This window comes from Arachis hypogaea, chromosome 17, assembly GCF_003086295.3.
Source record: "Arachis hypogaea cultivar Tifrunner chromosome 17, arahy.Tifrunner.gnm2.J5K5, whole genome shotgun sequence".
Lineage (NCBI taxonomy): Eukaryota > Viridiplantae > Streptophyta > Magnoliopsida > Fabales > Fabaceae > Arachis > Arachis hypogaea.
In genome coordinates this window covers 91,818,607-91,842,973 of record NC_092052.1, presented here as the reverse complement: position 1 = coordinate 91,842,973, position 24,367 = coordinate 91,818,607, and the positions used below count along the sequence as shown (strand labels likewise).

General features: G+C 39.2%; 1 protein-coding gene across 1 annotated transcript; it reads right to left on the bottom strand.

Moving 5' to 3' along the window:
- Window positions 1-15,749: 15,749 nt before the first annotated feature.
- Window positions 15,750-24,081, bottom strand: LOC112765542 (mitochondrial adenine nucleotide transporter ADNT1-like). The gene is made up of 5 exons (XM_072221912.1): window positions 24,040-24,081; window positions 17,100-17,232; window positions 16,558-16,595; window positions 16,201-16,323; window positions 15,750-15,859 (listed from the first exon to the last, which is right to left on the bottom strand). Exons 1-5 carry the CDS (start codon window positions 24,079-24,081, stop codon window positions 15,848-15,850), a joined length of 348 nt encoding a protein of 115 aa, XP_072078013.1. The 3' UTR covers window positions 15,750-15,847.
- Between the last annotated feature and the right edge of the window lie 286 nt (window positions 24,082-24,367).

Genomic DNA, 24,367 nt, shown 5'->3' with positions numbered 1-24,367 from the left:
CCACTTTCCCTACCCCTTCAACCACCACTACCAACCTCTCTCCGCCCCTTTCACCGGCGGCACAAATCACCGGTGACCACCACTTCTGGCGGGTCCCTCCCTCTCTTCCCCCAATTCTCTTTCTCTCTTTTTTCACTTACATTCTCTATTACCTTTTCCTCCTTCACAAGGTACTCTCATCTTGTCTTTTTCTTTATTTTTCCTCCTCTTTCTTCTTTCTTTAGCTGTATTTCTTTATTCTTCTATTTAGTTAGCTTCATTCATGTTTACTTGCTTGTTTGCTTTCACCTCTTTTATTTTTCCATTTCTCATGGGTGTTGGGAATGGAGATTTCTATGGAATTGGTGGATCCCTTTGTTTTATTTTATCTCTTTGCAATATCTGGTGCCCTATGATGATAGGTATTGCCTTGTGCGATGCTACATTGTCTCATTTCTTCCAATCTATTGGTTGTTTAAGGGTTGCATACCAAGTGTTTGTTTAAAGACACATATGAGTTTTGTTGCAACTTTGACTTAATGCTTTCCACTTAGTGTCCTTTCTCACTCACTTGCTCACTCCTATGTGTATTGAGCCTATTATTCTTCATGCTTCTTATTTCACATGCTCACCCCTTATGACTTGCTTCTTGTTATTGATGCTTGGGTACATGCCTCTCATGCTCTTCCTTGCATGTTAATACCACTCTTGCATCACATGCTAAGTGACATGCCATTACATCCTATTGTTGTCTTGCTTACAGCTGTCATGTCTCCAAGACACCTATCCTTTTGTGGCTCTTTATCACTTGCATGACATTTTTCATGTGTGTTTTTTTGAGTTTAATGTATGCTCTTTCCTTCTTTTTAGGATGGTTATCACAAAAAATAAAGGAAAAGCACCAAAGAAGCCGCCTACCAAGAAGGCGCCTCAAAGATCCACCATAAAGGCGCACCAAGCACCCACGGCTAAGCCCCTCCTTAAAAAGGCGAGGAGCATCATTAAGATTGATGAACAAGAGAAGGACAACCCTGCGAGGGACTCTATTAAGTTCCCCAACCGGTATTGTGAGCTCATGTTTGTCCTTATGGCCGAAAGGATCTATCACCCGGAACCACTTCTCAACCCTCCGGCCCACATTATTGAGTTTGTCATACACCGCATTGAGCAACGGCAGTGGAGGTTCCTCTTGAGAAGACCGTAGGAGGCAAATCTCTCATGGGTGGTGGAGTTTTACTCCAACTTCTACTCACCTTCTCTCACATCCATATTTGTGCGCCGAAAGCACGTTTCTGTCACGGAGGAAGCTATTCAAGGAGTGCTTCAGACTGGACCATTGGCAGATAGGATAGATGATAATGAAAATTATTGTCGGTCTAGATTTTCTTCCTAAAGAAAGGAATTACTTCGTTGTAAGCATAGCTCCAAACTAACAAGCAACTCTCCCATCAAATTAAAATATGATTTTGTCACAAGTACAATCCCCAATGAAAATTAACCGGAGTATTTAGACTCTAGGTCGTCTCACAAGGAATTGCAATGAAGTGTATGATTATTGGCTATGAAGGATGTAAGGGGGGTTTTGATTGATAAGATGGCAAGGAACTAAATGTCAAGAAAAATTAAATGACAAGAAAGTAAAATGATAAGAACTAATAAAATAAATGGGAAAGAACTCCTGGCTAGACATAGGTAATTGAGATCACCATCCTTGTCTACAAACTATATATTGACAATTATGAGGAACCAAGCTCATTAAGTCTACTTCCAAAAGTCTTAAGTACGTAATATCTACTCCTAGACTTGAAGTACGTCAAATGGCTTTGATCACATCAACCCATAAGTTCCAACCTATCTACTAATTAGATTAGTAGTGGGTTGGTGTCAATGAGTATCAAATTGATCACCAAGGGTTCTCAAATCACCAATTCATTGAGACCCAATGACTCAAGGTCACTCAATTCCCTTAGCCTAGGCCAAGAGTCAAGAAAGCTACTCAAAAACTAGAGGAAACATTTTATCAAACACTTAGTGTACAAGAAAAGTAAACGTCATAAAATGCAAGAATTAAAGGAAACTCATGACTACCACAAGCAAGAAATCAATAATAGCAAGCAAGATCAACATAAAGGAAGCATAGAAACATGAAATTTCATTAAAAGAAAATTAGATCCAACAATGTTCATCAACATAAAAGAGAACAAAACATGAAATTAACAAGAGAAACTAAGAAGATTAAGGCAATAGAACACTAAAATGTAAAGAGAATTGAAATCAAAACAAGAATTGAAAGATGAATTTGAGAGTGATTAACCTAACTTTACCCTAATTACAATCCTAAATCTAGAGAGATGAGAGAGCCTCTCTCTCTAGAATTCTACTCTAAAATATGATGAAAACTAAACTATGAGTACTTGGTTCATTCTCCCTCCAATACTTGGGTTCAATAGCATCAGAAATGAGTTGAATTGGGCCCAAAATGCTTCAGAAATCGCTAGGGGCGATTTCACTTTAGTGGGCCACGAGCAGCATCGGCGCGCACGCTTACATTGCGCGTACGGGCCCCTATACGCGAAGCAACATTTGAAAAATTTTATATCATTTCGAAGCCCCAAATGTTAGCTTTCCGACGCAACTGAAACCACCTCATTTGGACCTCTGTAGCTCAAGTTATGGTCGATTGAGTGCGACGAGGTCAGGCTTGACAGCTTTACGGTTCCTTCATTTCTTCATGAGTTCTCCCACTTTGCATACTTTTCTCCTCACTTCTTCCATCCAATACTTGCCTTATGAACCTGAAATCACTCAACAAACATATCAAGACATCGAATGGAATTAAAGTGAGTTAAATTTAGCTATTTTAAGGCCTAAAAATCATGTTTTCACATTTAAGCACAAATAAGGGAGGATTGTAAAAACATGCTATTTCATTGAATAAATGTGAGAAAAGTTAATAAAACCACCCAAATTAAGCACAAGATAAACCACAAAATTGGGGTTTATCAAATCTCCCCACACTTAAACCAAGCATGTCCTCATGCAAAGAATAAAGAAGGACAAGAAAAGGGGTATGAACATTTATTCAATGCAAATAAACTATATGTACCTATCTATATGAATACAACTAATTGCAAAATGATTCTACCTACTTGGTTAAAAGTAAATTAATCTCCAAGAACATATATGAACAAGTAGGGCTAAGATCATATGATGATTCATGAATCCTACCAATTCAAATATCAAAATGAAGCACAAATAGACTTGCAAGAATAAAAGCTCATGAAAGCCGAGAACAAGGAATTGAGCGTCGAACCCTCACCGGAAGTGTATCCGCTCTAGTCGCTCTAGTGTATAAGTTTGATCACTCAATTCTCTTCTAATCATGCCTTCCATGATTTGTTTTTCATCTAACAATCAATAATTAATCAACGCATGCATACACTCATCATGAGGTCTTATTCATAGGTTGTAATGGGGCTAGGGTAAAGGTAGGGATGCATATGGTCAAGTGAGCTTGAAATTTGTATCTTTGATTAGCCTAAGCTCTCATCTAACACATGTAACAACCTATACAATTCTAATACACAACCTAGCTACCCATGATTCCCACTTTTTTCACATACTCATGCATTCTCTTTAATTAACATTCCATATGCATTGATTTTTATTGAACTTTACTTTGGGGCATTTTTGTCCCCTTTTTATTGTATTCTTTTTCTATATATTTTTCTTTTTCTTTTTCTATATTTTTTTCTTTTTATATATATCTTTTTTCTATATTTTTTTTTTGAAAAATATATACAAACATATCAATGCATATAGTTTTACATATGGTGCATGAATATGTACCCAATTCCTAATATTTTTAACAAAAATAAAAATTACCTCAACCAATGTCCAAGTTTCCCATACCTAAATGATAAACACTCTCACTAGCCTAAGCTAATCATAGATCCAAATTAAGGACATTTATTGTTTTTCACTTAGGGATAGTGATGTGCTAACATTAAGAACAAAAGGGATTAAAAAGGCTCAAAGTTGGCTAACAATGGTTGATGAAGGGTAGGCTATTTGGGTAAGTGAGCTAAATGAAATGATGGCTTTAATCATATAAATGCATGTATACATGAAATAATTGACATAAAGAATCATACAAATAAAAGATTACAATCATAGAAAGAGAACAATGCACACAAGAATGAAAATAAGTGGTTATATGATGTAACCACACAATTAGGCTCAAAACTCACATGCTTGTGTTCTTAGCTCAAAAACCATGTTCGAAAATAAATTGTTCAAGCAAGTACAACAAATTTTTTTTTTCAAATTGGTAGGGTGCCCTAAAAACAGTTTCCTGGAAAAGAAATCATCACCCTAACCAAGTAGTCCTAACATAAAAAGGAAATGGTAAAAATATGTACAAATTTCTAACAAACATGCAATCTACATGCAATGCAACAACTAATCTAATCAAAGACAAAAATTAAAAAATTGGTGTTGAAAAAGGAAGTTGTTACCCATGGAGGTCGGTCAGAAGACCTCCCCACACTTAGAAATTTGCACCGTCCTCGGTGCATGCTAAGAAGAGCAAGGTGGACGGGTTGCTACAATTGATGAGCTCCTTCAAAAGGTTGTGCGGATGAACTTGTTCGTTGCCCCATTTAGAAGCCTTTCCATTCCTTTCCTTCTTGGTGGCCAACCTAAAAAGAAAGAAAAAGAAAGAAAAATAAGCCCACAACAAATATATCAAAGCAAATAGAACATAGGCTGGGGCTAATGCCAAATAAAAGTAAAATTCTCACTGCATGTTAGCTATGCATGCAAGTGAGAAAACAATATAGGCACAGGGCGTATTAACTAATACTTGATGCAAGAACAAGTTAAAGCATGAAGAGCACTTAAAAGCATCAAGTTCAGCTAGAAATAGTGGGTCATGAAGGACATGCAAGTTCATATCAATGCACAAAGAATATAAGAGTCATACAAGATTAAGCATTGATTTAAAAGTTTCATCACCCAACAATATCGAACAAGTCACGAAGCACCAAGATTAACCAAGAAATTCTCAACAATTGAATACAAGAATCCAACACCATTATTAAAATAAGAAACTTAGAAAATAGAAGGGAAAACAAGTTACAAAAATAAAATTAAAATGCAATGAATGAAAACAAGCAAATGCAATAAAAGAGGATGGAAGAAAAGAAATTTTTTTATTTTATTTTTTATTAATTTTTTTATATTTTTTTTTAAAAAAGAAAAAAAAGAATTTTTCAAGAGAGGAAGAAGAAGAAAAAGAAAAAAGAGTAGAAAGAAAGAAGAAGAAAAGAAGAAAGAAGGAGAAAAACAGGGTGCAAATCCGTGCATATGCGCCATGCGTGCTTATGCACGGATGCAGAAGGAACAATCCGCGCGCGCGCCAAGCGTGCTTGGGCACCGATGCAGCAAAAACATTCCGCGCCCATGCGCCATGTGTGCTTATGCGCGGATGCGACAAGGACAATCGGCGCGCACGTGCCATGCGTGCTTACGCACGGATCGCCTGGCACAAAGTAGGCATAAAGTGGGCACTACTCTCGGGTTTTAGAACTAAGAGTTGTGAAACCACAACGGCGCGCGCGCGCACAGCGTGCTTGGGCGTTGATGCTCTTTTTTTTTTTTTTAGAAACATAGAAACAGAATTTAACACTCTCCTAACCTACAAGCATTCTAAAACAATCAAAAATCAAATTTAACAAAAATCTTTAAGATTTTGAAAAATTTTCAAACATACTAAAAACAAAACTTATACTACAAGCAAAATGCAATTCAACAACAACTAAACTAATCAAAACAAACTAAGAAACAACCAATCAATCAAAGCAAAATGTGTAAGAGTATAGGAAATAACAAAAACAACCTACAATGGCAACTCCAATCACTTATTAACCAAATCTAAAAGAGAGTGGAAAGAGTTTACCATGGTGGGGTGTCTCCCACCTACCATTTTTAGTTTAAGTCTTTAAGTTGGACATTTGGAAGGCACCTTGTTATGGTGGCTTATGCTTGAACTCATCTTGAAACTTCTACTAATGCTAGGACTTTAAGTAAGCTCCAAAATTCAAGATCAATGGCACCAAGCTTTGATGAAGTTCCACACAAGCTAAGGGCTTCCAAAATTGGTCTTCATATATTCCCAGATCCCAAATCTTGTTTCTACACCCATCTTCAAGTTGATCATCACAATTTCAATTGGGTGAGAAGTGATCTAAATTCTCAAGTAAACACCAAAGCACCTTCCTAGACCCATTTAGTTGAGAACTATACCAACCATTGCACTTAGACTTTAAGCTTCTAACCATAAGGAACCTTGATTGGCATTTCCACCCACTACTCAATTTCCTTTTGGTGTTAACCCCACAAAGAGCTCTAAGTTGCTCATCATTTTCAATCAAACCATATTCAAGTGGGAAAGTAAAGATTAGAGATAAGAATTTTACCCACTTGAATGTTGTGTTGGATGGTGACTTAGGAAGGGACGTCTCCAATGGTCTTGTAAGTTCCATTTCCTTGTGCTCTTCTTTGAATACCTCCACCTGTTGGCAAGCTTCTTCCACCTTCACCTCTTGACAAGGCTCTTCATGTCCAATTACTTCCTCACCAACCTCTTCTAGCTCTTCTCCATTCTTCATATCATAACTTGGAGGGAATGTGGAACTTGTCTCAACATCCACCTCAATTTCAAGAGGAGAAGATTCTTCAAATACCAATGGATCATGTGTTGGTGTGGGCTCATCTCCAAGAGGAAGATTTGTTATTTGCTCACTGATAAACCCATATTTCATGAGTTCTTTTGTGCTTAATTTGAGTGATTTATACAATCCTTCACCTGCTTATTCACATTAATTGCATGGTTTTACTCTCCCTTCCTTATTATGTCATATTGTGAAAAACATGTTTCCTAAGCTTTAAAAATTAATTATTTTAATTACCTTTATTTCCATTCGATGTCGTGATCGGTGTGTTGAGTAGTTTCAGATTTTCTAAGGCAGAATGACTTAAATGATGGAAAAGGAAACATACTAAAATGGAAGGAGAAAGCAAAACGGAGCTTTAAGGAAACTAATATCCACGCGATCGCATGGATAACGCGATCGCGTGCCAAGCACGAATCAGCAGCGACGCGGTCGCATGACTGACGCGACCGCGTGGCGAGGAAAAGCTCCAAATGACGCGACCGCGTGACCCACATGGACGCGTGACAGGGGCCACGTATCAGAATTTACAAAATGCGCCCCCAGCGAATTCTGAAGCCCTTTTTGGCCCAGATCCAAGTACAGACAGCATAGACCAGAGGTTATAAAGTGTTTGAATGCACCCATTCAAAGAGAGCTCGCATATTTTACCTTTCAATGATTTAGATTTAGTTGAGAGGGAGATCTTCTCTCTCTCTCTTTTAGGATTTAGGATTTCTTCTTGTTTTAAGAGTAACTCTGGATCCCAGGTTTAATGTTCTTTTAGTTTGACTTCTATTTATTTATTCCAACATTTGAATTGATTATTATAATTTGATTTATGAATTCTTCCATGTTACAGACTGTTATTTGAATTAATGATAATTGAGGTATTTTCAGTTTATGATTGTTTTCTTTGATTTAAGTTACCATTGCTTCCCATCTAAGGACATTTTTATTATTCCAGCAATTTTACTTTTTCCCCTTTTGGTTCTGGTTAAGAATTTAGTAACTCAACAGTTATTAAACTCAACATAATTGATAATTGTTATCTTGCTAATTAAGCTGAACTTAAGTAATCCCAACCTTTTCTTAGGAAATAAATAGGATTCAAAGGTCAATTCAATTAGTCCCTTGACTTTCCTTGCCCTGATACAGGTTGATCAAGTGGAGTTTAGATTCAACTTTCATTATAGTTGAGAGAGATAACTACGTTGGACCTCCAATTTCTCTTACCTTGCCAAAAGTTTGCTTTACAATATTTAATCATTTTTAATTGCCATTTACTTTACCTGTCATTCAAATTACTTGCTTCTCATCTTCTAAACCCCGATTACAACCTCTATAGCCAATAATAAGAACATACTTCCTCGCAGTTCCTTGAGAAGACGACCCGAGTTTCGAATACTCGGTTAACAATTTCTAAAGGGGTTTGTTACTTCTGACACCCAAAACGTTTGAATGAAGGGATTTTTGTCGGTTTAAAGACTATATCTACAACGCAACTGTTTCTTTGAATCTCTTTACTGGTAAAAATTCTCTCGTCAAAATGGCGCCGTTGCCGGGGAACTGCTAACGTGTGCCTTATTATTGGTTATTGTAAATATTTTTTTTTCTTTTGCTTGTTTATTTATTTTTGTTTTTCCTTTTTATCTTTATTTGCTGCTATGAACTCTCACCCCTCTCGCTTTGAGTTTGGTTCTAATGTTGTTAAGGGAAATAGAAGTTATAGCAGGAATGTGCATCAAGGTTAGACCAATCAAGGATGGATAGAATCAAGAGGATCTAATCAACCCTTTTGGCAACAACACCCTCCGAGATATCCTGGACAAAGACCATTCCACAATGCATACCCAGCTGAAAGACATGGTGGACAACTTTGTAACTACCAACAAGCCCCACCCCGTACATATAAACCACCCTTTCAACATAACCTTGAACCACCACACTCACAAGCTTCTCTTCACCATTCACCACCATATGATCCATCCTTACCCCAATACCAATCCAATCGCTCCCAACCACCACCACTTTCCTTTGTAGCATGTCCAAGTCCAGCAACCCAAGAAGCAGAGGATCGCCTAAGAGAAACAGTAATTAAATTTCAAACAACCATTAAACAACTGGAGCAAGCGATGATTCAATGGGCTTCTAGGCGCTCAAATATACAAGGATCAACCACAGCTCCATGTGGACAGCCCAATGAAGAGCAGAGCATGAAGGAAGTGCCAGAAACTCCAGTGAACAAGACAGAGCATGAATTTGTACTGGAACAATTAGAAGAAGCTCTCTTTGTTCAAGAAGAAGAGTTGGTTGAAGATCTAGGAGATGCTGAACCTCCATGGGAATCCAGAATTGAGGAAAACTCCGTCCAGGATGCTACAATTGATGCTAAGGAGGATATTTCTCCAAGGCAAATCGTTTATGAAGAATCAGACGGAATAATCCAAGAAACAAATTCCCTTGATGATGATAGTCACAAGTCTAGCTCTCTTAGTGATGAACTTGCATCCGCAAGTGAATTCTCTGAGATCGAAGAATCTTCCCCAAGTGAATATGAAGATGATGCAGAGGTAGATTTCTCTCAACCTCCAATCTATGACTCAAGTGATGAGGAAGACACAGAAGACTTTGACTAGGACACAGATACAATTGAAGATCTTTGCAAAGAAGTGGAGGAATTCACAGAAGAGCACAAGGAAATGGAACTTGCAAAACCACCAAAAACACCTATCCCAAGGCCATTACCACCTAATACAAGCTTCAAGTAGGTACAATCCTTAACTTATAACTTTACTTATTCACTTGAATATGCTTTGCTTGAAACAGATGGCCAGCTTAGAGCTCTCTGCGGCTTTAAGAGTAAGAGGAAAATGGCTCGTACTCAGAGCTGGTGCACAAGGTTCAATAAGGTACCACGCTTCACTTCGAAGTACACGGATTGGTATCATGCTCAATCACATGGATCACGGAAAACGTTTTGTCACCAAGGTGAGATTCTACTTTTTAACCTGCCCGAATGGAGACATGTAGATCAAGACGTAGGTGGATTTAAAAGCAAGGCTTGGAATCCTGGAGTTTATTCTGACATTTGTCATCCCGGAAGCCTAACAATATATTTAAAGTTGTTCGGAAGCTTTGCGTGCTTAGTTTGGGACCCCGGAGGCTATTGGCATTCCAAGCACTGGTGAAGATTTTTGGACGAATTTAAACATAAGCCACCATAACAGGATAACCCTCCAATGTCCAACTTAAGGACTTTAACTAAAAGTGCTAGGTGGGAGACAACCCACCATGGTATGGTCGCTTCTTTTTCAATTTATTTCTTGTTAATTGCTTTCATTTTTCCTTTTTCATTTTAATTTATTAAACCTGGAATCATGCATAACATTCATGTTAATCATTGCATTCTGCATTTTTCATGCATAAAAAAACAAAAAATAAAAAATAAAAAAATAGGGGATGCACGACGCGACCGCATGCCCCATGCGATCGCGCCATATCGCGGAAAACACCACCCGTGCGACCGCATGACCCACGCGGCCGCGTGATATATATATATCGGCGTAAGGATCCAACGAACAGAAAGTTAGGCTGGAATCGTGCGGCCCCTGTGCCTTTCGCACAAATTGGCCCACGCGATCGCATGCCCCATGCGACCGCGTCACTTGCACAATACCAATCCCACGCGACCGAGTGAGCGACGCGATCGCGTCGCATGGATTGCACATCACCCTAAAAGGAGACAGAGAGTTGCGCTAAAACGGCGCTGGAGTCGTGCATTTAGCACAAATTCCAGCGACGGGATCGCGTGACCCACGCGATCGCGTCACCCTTCTTTTCCCCCCTCTCATGCGATCGCGCACCCCACGCGATCGCGTCACTCCCAATTTCGTCCCAACAACGCGGCCGCGTGGATTCGAAAATATAACCCCCAGACCGCGAACCTTATCAGTCGCGAGCCCCCCCACCCCCAACCCTCTTCTCCCTCTCTGCTCCCTCTCCCTCCAACCACCACCCAGCACCACCCAGCCGCCACCGCCGGCCACCCAGATGCCGCCGCCACCCCGGACGCTGCTGCCGCAACCCCCTCCCCTCCCTTCTTCTCCCTCCTTCCTCTCTCCTCCCCTCCCCACCACTGCCTCCGCGACCACCGTCCCCCCACCGCCGGCCACCCAGCCGCGCCCCCCCTCTCTCTCCGCCACCCACCCGCACCCCCCTTCTTCTATCACTAACCCAAAACCCTCGACGCCACCGTGACACCGTGCCCCGCCACCGCGCCGGACACCGCCGCAGCCACTTTCTTCCCCGTTCCACCCCTTCCGCCTACCCGGTTCCACAAAACGCAACCCCCTTTTATCTGTTCGTCATTTTTTTTGTACTTTTTTCCGTTTCTGTTCATCATTAGGATAGATAGATATGCATTCTGTAGTGGATTTTTAGGTTGTTAGGTAGCTTAGGCTGTGGTTAGTGGATGTAGGTCTGTTTACTTGCACTGTTCCTGTTTATGTTTTATCATAACTGCAATTTTGCTGTTCCTGTGACCTCGTTCATATATTGTGATTTCTTGCAATTTCTACTTGTTACTCTAAAATTTTCCTGTTTCTATACATTACTGGTAACTGCAGCTTGTTTTCTAATTCATATAAACTGCTATGATTGCTGTTTATTTTCCGGGATAATCCAATTTTAGCCGAAATGCTGCCCAAATTTTTTTTAACTTTTTTTTCATTCATGTTTTGGTTTGGCATTTCTGAACTCTGTTTTACTCTGCTTTACCCACACCATTTCATGAATGCTATGGCAGACATTCTTATCTTCTTTGATTTCCTGGTTCATAAACCGCATTTGTGATTCACTGATTCCAATTTTTGCTTTCTCTATTTCTATTCGAATTAGCATCACCCTGTTTTCCTTGTTCGATTATGAGTACTTCTATTCTTACCTGTGAATCCGTGTTATATGGAATTTTTCTATGCCACTTACTTTAACCCGCACTTTACTAACTCACTAATTTTAATTTACTAATTTCTTTTTCAAATTCTAACCATACTACCCCTTTTAATCTCTTCTCTAATTATTTTCACTTTCCTCTAACTTTCTGACCATGGCATATTGATTATTTTTCCGTTTAACACAAATTCAATCACATTTCAATTACTTATTTTCCTTATTCTATTTCTCCCTTGCTGCTTTGAGTTTCCTTTGTTTAATTGCCTATTTGCTTTCCCATTTTATCCATATCCTGGTTTTCTGTTTTTCAGGATGTCTACCTCACAGAGGAAAGGCAAAGGCATAGCTACTGGCAAGCGCAAAAGAGGAGATTCCTCCCAGTCCATCATTGCTCTAATGCATGATTCTTCATGGCGGGAGAAGAACTTCACACAGCAGGAAAAAGCTGACCAGCTGCTCCCTGCAACTGATCCTATAAAATTTGCAAACCGGTACCGTGAGTTGAAGTACCCGGCTTTTGCAAAATCCAGAAATCTATACCTGGAATGAACTCTGAAGATTCCAGAAGCCCTCCAGCAGTACACCACTGTGCAAATTAAGCAAAGGGGCTGGTTCTTTCTGGAGAGAACACTGACGGAGGTCAATTCATCTTGGGTCCGGAAATTCTACTGCAACTACTACCTCACCACCCTAGATGTAGTGAACCTGAGAGGAAAACAAATTCTGGTCACTGAGGAGGCCTTAGAGGACATTCTCCGGCTCCCAGTCAAGTCCGATCAGCCTGATGGTTATTCAAAGGCTGAGGAGGACATGCGCCAGATAAAGTTTGATTGGGATGCCGTGAAGGCACGGATAGCTCTCGACCCGACAGTTCCTTGGGAGATGGGTCAGGACACTACCATGCCTAGAGGGATCAAGAGAGCATACTTGAACGATGAAGCTCGGTTATGGCATCAGATCTTGAGTAATTATGTGATGCCGAGTACTCACGAGACGGAGATCCCAGCTGCTATGATCACCTTCCTTTGGTGTGTGCTGGAGGGTAAGGACCTTTATCTGCCACGTTTCATTCGGCATTATATGGCCAGGGTCCACGTCCGAGGCACCCTCCCCTTTCCATATCTAGTTACACAGCTTGGCCGTCGAGCTGACGTGGCATGGGAGGATGCCGATGAAAGACCACCAGCGGCGAATTGCAGGAAGATCATTCCGCATAGCCGGAATTTCTTAGCCCTGGGCCACAGACCAGCACCATTCACTGCTACTGATGAGTCAGTCCCACAGTCTGCTGGACCCTCTTCCTCCACTGCTGCACCACCTACCCCTGCTACCGCCACTGCACCTCCACCTGCCACAGAGCCCGTCTATCATCTGGTGCACCGCTTGTTCCGACGACTTGACCAGATGGAGCGTCACAACAAGCGGTGCTATGAGCACCTAAAGCTGATGATACAATCCGGCGACATCCCCTCCGAGCCCGACACACCATCCGAGGTGTCTGAGGAGGAGGCAGATGCGCCCGAGGCAGAGACCCATCCCCAGGAGGCAGCACCAGCCGAACCACAGGCAGTGGTCCCACATCAGATTGAGGCTGCGGATCTTGAGATCACAATCCAGTCAGCACCTCCTCCACAGCAGCCAGACCCTCAGCCCACCACCACCACTGAGACCCCTGCTACCATCCCTCCCAGTGATGACACTCCTTCACACCCGGCTTGATTGAGCATCGAGGACGATGCTTCCTTTTAAGTGTGGGGAGGTCGCCATCTCTGGCGTTTATTTTGGTGAACCACTACATACTTTTTCTTTTATTTTGGATATTTTTCTGTATTTTTTCCTTTTACTGTTATTTTCTGAGTACTTATACATTGCTTTTATGTAGTTTTACTCTATTTTCTGTATTTTGCATCTTTAGTTCATACTTTAGCCATTTAGTTTATTTTAGTTATTTATTTTAGTTTGCAATTCTGATTTATTAGTGGATTTATTAGTATAGTTTACCCTTTTTAGCATAAGATAGTATAGTTTAAATTGAAAAATATAAAAAGGAAGTAAGCTAGGAAATTGAACATATCATAATTAAATCCACAAAACTTGTATATAGCATTACATGATGTAGTTAAACTGACAACATTTCATCAAGGAGGAACATTAAAACTTTAAAAGCCACCTAAATAATTTTTTTATGAGAATAATGGGAATTTTTAACTAAACCTGCATACAATATATAATTGATATATGATGCTTGAGTTAGAGAACACACAGCCTGTGAGTCTTGAGCTTAAATTGTATGGTTGCATTCAAACCATAATTTCATTTCTGTGTGTTACATTTCTTTTTATTCTGATGTTCTTTCCTTTGCTTTAATCTAAATGTCCAATTATAGAATATAGAATAGATACATACCAAGAGAATGATTGAGGCCATCATTTGATTTTAGCTCACTCACCCCAAATTAGCCTACCTTTTACATCACCCTTGTTAACCTCCTTGAGCCTTTTAAAACCCCTTTATTCTATTTAGCCAAATTACTAGCCTTAAGCAGAAAAATAAAAGAAAATCCCAAGTGAATCCTTTGTTAGCTTAAGATAGAAAATCATGAATAGAGTTAAATGTGGGAAACCTTTTGGGAACATGGATGATAGAAACAAAAAGGTAAGAGAAGTTAAAAGAAATAAAATAAATTTGGGAAGCATGTTCATGAAAAAAATCTAAAGTAATTCAATTACCATGTGCAACAAAAAAAAAAGAGAAAGTTATTTTTTTCAGCATTTGAATAAAAGGGGGTACAAAAGAAATTTCCCAATGCAAAATAAAAACAATACACATGGGATAAAAATAAAAACACTACAAGAAAACACGTCTATTGCCACGCTTTTAAAGCGTGGCGAAAAGCTGAAAAAAGCGTGGCGATAGCTTTTCGTCACGTTTTTTAAGCTACCACCACGCTTTTGAAAGGGTGACCTATCAAAGGGTGGCGGTTGCTCTATCGCCACGCTTTTTGCAGCCTATTGCCACGCTTTTTGTTTGCCACGCTTTTTTACAAACCGCCACTTGTAAAAGCGTGGCTGTAGGTGGGAAATACGGCCACGCTTTTAAAGCGTGGCGATAGGTAGATATATGGCCACGCTTCAAAAGCGTGGCGATAGGTAGAGATATGGCCACGCCTTTGAAGCGTGGCGATAGGGAGAGATACGGCCACGCCTTTGAAGCGTGGCGATAGGGAGATATACGGCCACGCTTTAAAAGCGTGGCGAAAGGCTTGTTAAATTAAAAAAAAAAATTCTTTTTCTTACTTGATCTTAATTACTACACAATATAAATTTTCAATCCTTTTTTATTACCAAACCTATAAATATAGTATGCAATTTTTGTTGCAAGACAATTTTTATTAGTGACATAATTTTTGCTTTAATTATTTTATACATTAATAAACTAATATTCAAATACAAAATAAATTTCGAGTTCAAATTCCAAAACTAAAAACGGTAGAAAAATAAACAATACAACTTAAACACTAAGTCCTTTGTTGTTCTTTCTTCCTCTAGCCCTCTCAAACTTCCTTCCCTTAGATCGTACATAAGGCTTGGTATGGCTGTGAGGAACACTAGGACCAGCAGTTGAAGTGGTGGGCAATTATGATCATCAAATGGAAAGCTCTCCACCTGAAGAGGGAATTTGATATTGCAGATGAAAGCAGCAGTTGGTTTGTAAAACAAATCTAAGTGCTGAAAAAACCTAAAACCCAAGTGAAACAGAAAGCTGACACATGTAGTCTAGGTGTTGGAAATTAATCAAGACATCTGCATGAACACTCTATTTCCTCAGAACATTTATGATCACATTAAAAGAGATAATGTTGTTAAGTAGAGTAATATTATATGGTCTAGTAATCAATAATTATTCCACGATTTCCCAGGCTGAGAAACCATGTTAACAATATGGGCTATGATATGTAACACCTAAAAAAATAATAATTAAAATTCTAACAACATGCATGGATTGGCTTCTCTAAAATGATACTCACACCTTCAATCTAAAGGTGCTTCAAAGGGGATAAGCAACAGTTTGCCCAACAGTTCCAGGTGCAGCACCACATGACACGCGAGTTGTCACACTCAACTCAGAATCTTGCACTAGACCAAATGGATTGGATTTAACTAACCAATCTTTCAAAGACTCATAAACAGCAAAGTTTAGACCTACAATGGAACCTGGAAAACAGGAAAAACAATTAAAAATAAGAAAGCATTAATTCTAATAACAGCACTACAGCCACTACAGCAGGAGAGGAGGGGGTGGAGAACTTTAGGGAGTTAATTATATCAGTTGCATGAATTGCCCAAGCACAATATTAAGATTTGTCATATTTGCCATTATGATCATGACTGTAATCATCAACTTTGTAAAGAAGTAATCATCAACAAAAAGCATACTATAAATATTAAGAGCAGTAGAGCACAAAGAACACGAAGAAAACCAATGTTATATCTTCTCTCTATGTGATTTGTAAACCAAGCAATTGGTAAACAGAAAAATGAAGGTAAAGATGTACCTGTACAGTTATCCTGCCTCGAACCATATCCATTGGATAAGTTGCGGACATGGCAATTATTCCAGCACATGCTCCAGCTCCAAGATGTAAAACAGGAGTCAGCTGAGATCCTCTGCCAAAATCCTAAGAAAAACAGTTAGACAAACAGGGTTTTAGAACTGAACCCACCCCCAGCCCCTTTCGTTTCTTTGATTGAGAAAAGTGCTACTTATTAATTTTTATCGTTAAGTTTTTATAGGTACATCTGTAAAAATATCAGTTAATGAGAAAGCAGTAACTGGAGACCAAAACCTGCAATCCCTCTTGCCCAACACCAAAAAACCAGATGGGGAAAGAAAAAAATAAATACGGACATACCATTTCCAGTTTTTTGCTGATACAGCTGCAGTATAGATCTGAGAGAAAACAATAGTCAGTGAAACAGGACAGGGACACTTAAAAATATGTCAGATGCAATGAACAAAAAACTGAAACTTGTTAAATGAAACTGCTCCCTATATTCTGTAGTTCAAATCAGACACTACAAGAAACTTGGTGTATTACTAATTACTTACAGTCTTTATTTGGATATACGTGAATAACCCCATCTTGCATTTCAAAGTAGTGCTGCATTACAAAACAAATTAACATTCATTTAATCACAGAAGATAAAATTGGGATATCTACCTCTTCGATGATGGAAAAGTATAAAATAAATTCATAAAAACTCACATCAGCACCGAAATAATGGAAAGTGAAGGTGATGCAGAATAGCTATGGTGGTTAATCCAATCAGCACCGAGAGCGGCATCAGTAATTCCAGCAACAGTGACCATGCTTACAGCAAAATAGAGAATTTAAACTCAATGGAATCGAAAACAGAAATGAATTCGATGGAATTGGAAACAAAGACAACTTACGATAAAAGAACGAAACAGCAGCAATAGGAGAGGCAGCCCCCTTCTCTCCAGTCCGTGATTCCGGCGACCAGAGGCACGGCGGTTGTTCCCCAGTGACAATCGATGGCGGCGGCTGAAGCTTCTTCGACGGTGACTAAAACCAACACGCAGGGACAATAAGGTTTTTGGAATCTTAAACGAAGGTAAACCAAACTCAAAAACCCTTACCGATGGTGAATCTCAGTGGCGGCAGCGGAGCTTCTCAGCGGCAGAGGCGCGGCGGTGGCTGAGCACGGGTCTCCCCTTTCTCTCCTCGGCTCCCGAGCTCTCTCTCTCTCTCTCTCTCTCTCTCTCTCTCTCTCTCTCTCTCTCTTTCACTCTTCATGAACGGCAACGGCGCGGGCTGGAGGTGACAGCGCGAACGGCGGCAACGGGACTGGAAGCTTCTGCGACGCAACGGCGGCGAGCCCAGTGACGGTGTCATCCCTTCCTTTTCTCCCCGTCGCTCCCCTTCTCCTCCTCTTGTGCGTGACGACGACACGGCTGCGATGGCAAGGACGACACTGAGCGCGGCGCGGTAGCAAGCGGGACACGATCCTGAGCAGCGCGGCGACGGCTCCTCTCCGGCGCTCTCTTCCTCCCTGATTTTCCCCTTCCCCGTTTCCCTTTTTCTTGCCTTCGTTTCTTTCTTTCTTTCTGTCTTTCTCTTTTTTTTCTGAAGGATGGAACTGAGTTTGGGTTAGGGAGTGGGGGTGGTTAGGTTAGATGAGTGGCGGTGGTTAGGTTAGATTAGGAGGGGGTTATAGTTTAATTTGATTAAAATTAGGGTTTTATTTGGGAATTTAGAGTTAAGATAAAATTTATATAAGTAATATAATAATTCTATAAAATTAAGAGTAATAAGATAATTGAAAATTTGTTTTAATCTAACACTAATATTTATTAAAAATAATATTTAATTATCAATTTACATATTATTCTCAAATAAATAATTTTAATTCGATAACTATAGATAATATAATTAATTTTCTTTATTCATGAAAATTAAAGTATTAATTTTTAGAATCACAATTATTTAAATCAAATTATATAAATTCTTATTATTTTACGATTCCTAAACTTTATAATTTAAATATGCAAATTACCCAATAGTTGTAAAATTAGATAAAATTTCTAATTTAATTATCAAAAATTGATTTAATTAGCTTTAATAAAATAATTTCTGAAATTAAAATCTTTAATACATAAATAAATTGAAATTAGTTCACAAAAAAATTTTATGAAAATTCTGAGTCTTACAGTTTCGAGTGACGAAGGCGATGGGCACAAGAAAGAGCTCTACGGCCACGCTTTTGAAGCGTGGCAGAAAAGAACCTTTTGGCCACGCTTTTAAAGCGTGCCAAAAGAGTACTAGGATATGGCCACGCTTTGTAAGCGTGGCCGTAATGAAACCCTATCGCCACGCTTTCAAAACGTCCTTGTTTCTCTCTATGGCCACGCTTTTGAAGCGTGGCAAAAAAAAAGAGTGGCCGTTTCTCTAATCAATTGCCACCCTTACAAAAGCGTGGCCGTTGATACTTTTCGCCACGCTTTTGAAGCGTGGCAATAAAAAAAGTGGCCAAATCTCTAATCTATCGCCACCCTCATAAAAGCGTGGCCATTGACCACTTTTGGCCACGCTTTTGAAGCGTGGCAAGAAAAAAGCGTGGCCATAGACCTTTTTTCTTGTAGTGAGAGTGAAACATGAGCATGCAACAATAAGTGGGATAATATGGGAGAATACCTAAAGAAGTTTTATCTTGCTAAAAATGTATGTTAAGGTGAGATCTTAGTCTAATTAAGGATTCGCTTATTAGCTCACTTAACCCTATACATAAATCCTTACCTTTACCTTAGCCCCATTACAACCTTAATTAAGACCTCATAACTCTTTGGTATGACTATATTCTATAATTGTTGATTCGTTAGATGAAGAACAAAGCCATAGAAATTAAGAATAAAAAGAAAAATGGAGTGAATAAAACCCAATAAACACTGAGTGACTAGAGAGTAAACACAAAATCCAGTGAGAGTTCAATAACTCATCAACATATATCTGTACTTAATTTACTAATTGTTTTGCAAGTTTGTACAATGTTTTCTTTCCCATCTCATTTGCTAAAATGCTTTATTATTTAAGGGTTGGCTATATATATATATACATAACTCCTTGAGAATGTGAATTAACTTGACTACATGTAAGCTTTATATATGAGTGAATAAATTAGAGTCGCATGATGCATCATTCATTTAGGTAGTTGCATTTAAATTAGGTTGCATTGCATGACATTCCATCACTTTAACCTTAATTATTTACCTTGGATTTAGCATGAGGACATGCTAGTGTTTAAGTGTGGGGAGGTTGATAAACCCATATTTTGTGAGTTCTTTTGTGCTTAATTTGAGTGATTTATACAATCCTTCACCTGCTTATTCACATTAATTGCATGGTTTTACTCTCCCTTCCTTATTATGTCATATTGTGAAAAATATGTTTCCTAAGCTTTAAAAATTAATTATTTTAATTACCTTTATTTCCATTCGATGTCGTGATCGGTGTGTTAAGTAGTTTCAGATTTTCTAAGGCAGAATGACTTAAAGGATGGAAAAGGAAACATACTAAATGGAAGGAGAAAGCAAAACGGAGCTTTAAGGAAACTGATATCCACGCGATCAGCAGCGACGCCGCCACATGACTGACGCAACCGCACGCCTTAAGCAGAACGCATATGACGCGGTCGCATGACTGACGCGACCGCGTGGCGAGGAAAAGCTCCAAATGACGCGACCGCGTGACCCACGCGGACGCGTGACAGGGGCCACGTATTAGAATTTATAGAATACGCCCCCAGCGAATTCTGAAGCCCTTTTGGCCCAAATCCAAGTACAGACAGCACAGACCAGAGGTTATAAAGTGTGGGAATGCACCCATTCAAAGAGAGCTCGCATATTTTACCTTTCAATGATTTAGATTTAGTTGAGAGGGAGATCTTCTCTCTCTCTCTTTTAGGATTTAGGATTTCTTCTTGTTTTAAGAGTAACTCTGGATCCCAGGTTTAATGTTCTTTTAGTTTTACTTCTATTTATTTATTCCAACATTTGAATTGATTATTATAATTTGATTTATGAATTCTTCCATGTTACAGACTGTTATTTGAATTAATGATAATTGAGGTATTTTCAGTTTATGATTTTTTTCTTTGATTTAAGTTACCATTGCTTCCCATCTAAGGACATTTTTATTATTCCAGCAATTTTACTTTTTCCCCTTTTGGTTCTGGTTAAGAATTTAGTAACTCAACAGTTATTAAACTCAACATAATTGATAATCGTTATCTTGCAAATTGAGCTAAACTTAAGTAATCCCAACCTTTTCTTAGGAAATAAATAGGATTCAAAGGTCAATTCAATTAGTCCCTTGACTTTCCTTGCCCTGGTACAGGTTGATCAAGTGGAGTTTAGATTCATCTTTCATTATAGTTGAGAGAGATAACTACGTTGGACCTCCAATTTCTCTTACCTTGCCAAAAGTTTGCTTTACAGTATTTATTTATTTTTAATTGCCATTTATTTTACCTGTCATTCAAATTACTTGCTTCTCATCTTCTAAACCCCGATTACAACCTCTATAGCCAATAATAAGAACATACTTCCTCGCAGTTCCTTGAGAAGAGGACCCGAGGTTCGAATACTCGGTTTACAATTTCTAAAGGGGTTTGTTACTTGTGACACCCAAAACGTTTGTACGAAGGGATTTTTGTCGGTTTAGAGACTATATCTACAACGCAACTGTTTCTATGAATCTCTTTACTGGTAAAAATCCTCTCGTCACTCACCTTCTTCCAATACTTCATCATTCATTATATGCTTAGGAGATTGCGCATTATCCTCCTCAACACCAAATTCAAGCTCATTGGAAGAAGGTTCAACAACTTTCACAAAATCATCAACAATGTCATTTGGTGTGGAAGTGCTCTCAAGTTTGAAATCCACCTCTTCTTCAACTTCCTCTAACTCTTCAACCACTTCTTCTTCTTCAACAATCTCTTCCTCCTCCACTTGTTGCAAGACATACCTTATCTCCTTGTCCTCATGTTGAGATTCTAAAATCTCCTTCATGCTCCTTTCATCGGTTGAATTCTCACATTCATCCGTGTAGAAGCTTTGCTTGTTGCATGAGTCTCATTAGTCCAAGTTGGCTTTAATTTTTGCAAGGTTAGCCTTGATAGCTTCATAATTCTTTTGGGCTTCCTCTTGCTCCTTTTGACGGATTATTGCTTGAAGACGATTCATTGTTTCCTTGAGATGATCCATTGGCTCTTGGATGGATGGATATGGATGTTTTTCCTTGGAGGGTTGTGGTGGAAAGAGAAATTTATTATGTGGTTGAAAGTTATCATACATGGGAGGTGATTTATCTTGGTGATAATATGGAGGTGGTGGTTCTTGAGGGTATTGGTGGTGGAAATGGGGTGGTTCTTCATATGGTTCATATGGTTCACAAGGTGATTGGTATGGTGGATATGGGTTTGGGTCATATGGAGGTGTTTGGTGAAAAGGGGCTTGTGAGTAAGGTGGTGAAAAATTATGTTGAGGAGGTGGTTCATAGGCATATGGTGGTGGTTGTTGACAATCACAATAAGGTTCACCATATTCATTAGATTGATATGCATTAGGATGAGAGTTATACCCATAAGAATCTGGAGGTTGTTGTTGCCAAGAAGGTTGATCAATCCCTTGAGGCTCCTCCCATCTTTGATTGTTCTATCCTTGATGCATATTGTCATTATAGTTCACATTCCCTACAACATAATTTGTGCCAAACTCATAGCCAAAGGGGTGAGAATTCATAGTAACAAATAAAAGCAAAAGCTAACAAAAATAAGCAACAAAGTCCTAAAGCTAACAAAAACTAACAAATAAGCAAAAGGCAAACATATTCACAATATTCACCATAGCCAATAACATAACACCAGTGCAACTCCCCAGCAACGGCGCCATTAATTTGATAATGAAAATTGTTGTCGGTCTAGATTTTCTTCCTAAAAAAAGGAATTACTTCGTTGTAAGCATAGCTCCAAACCAACAAACAACTCTCCCATCAAATTAAAATATGGTTTTGTCACAAGTACAATCCCCAATGAAAATTAACCGGAGTATTTAGACTCCGGGTCATCTCACAAGGAATTGTAATGAAGTGTATGATTATTGGCTATGAAGGATGTAAGGGGGGTTTTGATTGATAAGATGGCAAGGAACTAAATGGCAAGAAAAATTAAATGACAAGAAAGTAAAATGATAAGAACTAATAAAATAAATGGGAAAGAACTCTTGGCTAGACATAGGTAATTGAGATCACTATCCTTGTCTACAAACCATATATTGACAATTTTGAGGAACCAAGCTCATTAAGTCTACTTCCAAAAGTCTTAAGTACGTAATATCTACTCCTAGACTTGAAGTACGTCAAATGGCTTTGATCACATCAACCCATAAGTTCCAACCTATCTACTAATTAGATTAGTAGTGGGTTGGTGTCATTGAGTATCAAATTGATCACTAAGGGTTCTCAAATCACCAATTCATTGAGACCCAATGACTTAAGGTCACTCAATTCCCTTAGCCTAGGCCAAGAGTCAAGAAAGCTAATCAAAAACTAGAGGAAACATTTTATCAAACACTTAGTGTGAAAGAAAAGTAAACGTCATAAAATGCAAGAATTAAAGGAAACACATGACTACCACAAGCAAGAAATCAACAATAGCAAGCAAGATCAACATAATGGAAGCATAGAAACATGAAATTTCATTACAAGAAAATTAGATCCAACAATGTTCATCAACATAAAAGAGAACAAAACATGAAATTAACAAGGGAAACTAAGAAGATTAAGGCAATAGAACACTAAAATGTAAAGAGAATTGAAATCAAAACGAGAATTGAAAGATGAATTCGAGAGTGATTAACCTAACTTTACCCTAATTGCTATCCTAAATCTAGAGAGATGAGAGAGCCTCTCTCTCTAGAATTCTAATCTAAAATATGATGAAAAATACACTATGACTACTTGGTTCATTCCCCCTCCGATCCTTGGGTTCAATAGCATCATAAATGAGTGGGATTGGGCCCAAAATGCTTCATAAATCGCTGGGGGCGATTTCACTTTAGTGGGCCACGAGCAGCATCGGCACGCACGCGTATATGGCACGTGCGCTCCCCTATACGCTTATCAACATATGAAAAATTTTATATCATTTTGAAGTCCCAAATGTTAGCTTTTCAACGCAACTGGAACCACCTCATTTGGACCTCTGTAGCTTAAGTTATGGTCGATTGAGTGCGAGGAGGTCAGGCTTGACAGCTTTACGGTTCCTTCATTTCTTCATGAGTTCTCCCACTTTGCATGCTTTTCTCCTTACTTCTTCCATCCAATACTTGCCTTATGAACCTGAAATCACTCAAAAAACATATCAAGACATCGAATGGAATTAGAGTGAGTTAAATTTAGCTATTTTAAGGCCTAAAAATCATGTTTTCACATTTAAGCACAAATCAAGGGAGGATTGCAAAACCATGCTATTTCATTGAATAAATGTGAGAAAAGTTGATAAAACCACCCAAATTAAGCACAAGATAAACCACAAAATCGGGGTTTATCAATAGACGCCTACCAAGAGGCCTTGAGGCAGCGTTGCGAATTTGGCTTCAACTTCGATTGGGATGCCGTTCTCTGGGAAATTGCCCACCCGGAAGCTTTTTGGATTTAAGGGAGAATGAGATCCCGGCCCAAGGGTATTGACGCACGTTACAACACTGTAGAAGCTCAAATGTGGGCCCAAATTTTATCCCATTATGTGCTACCAAGCACCCATGGGTCATCTATCACTGCGAAGATCGCCTTATTGGTTTGGTGTATACTTACCGAGAAACCGGTCAATGTCCCCCTTCTAATCCGACAAGCCATGGAACGTGTTCATGCTGGGGGAAATCTACCCTTCCCCACCTTGATAACTGAGTTAATTGCTGCGGCCGGTGTTCCTTGGGAGGCAAACATCGGAAAGCACTTATTCCGATGGACGGCGATGTCGTCCCATCCGGAAAATATCTCAAGCCTCCGACAAACACCGAGAATCTTTACATAGCCAATCCCATGAGCATTTCCAACACGTCGACTGCACCACCTAGAGCACCCCACCAATGCCTTGAGGATCTCCATAAGAAGGTGGACAGATATGAACGGCGGAACCAAC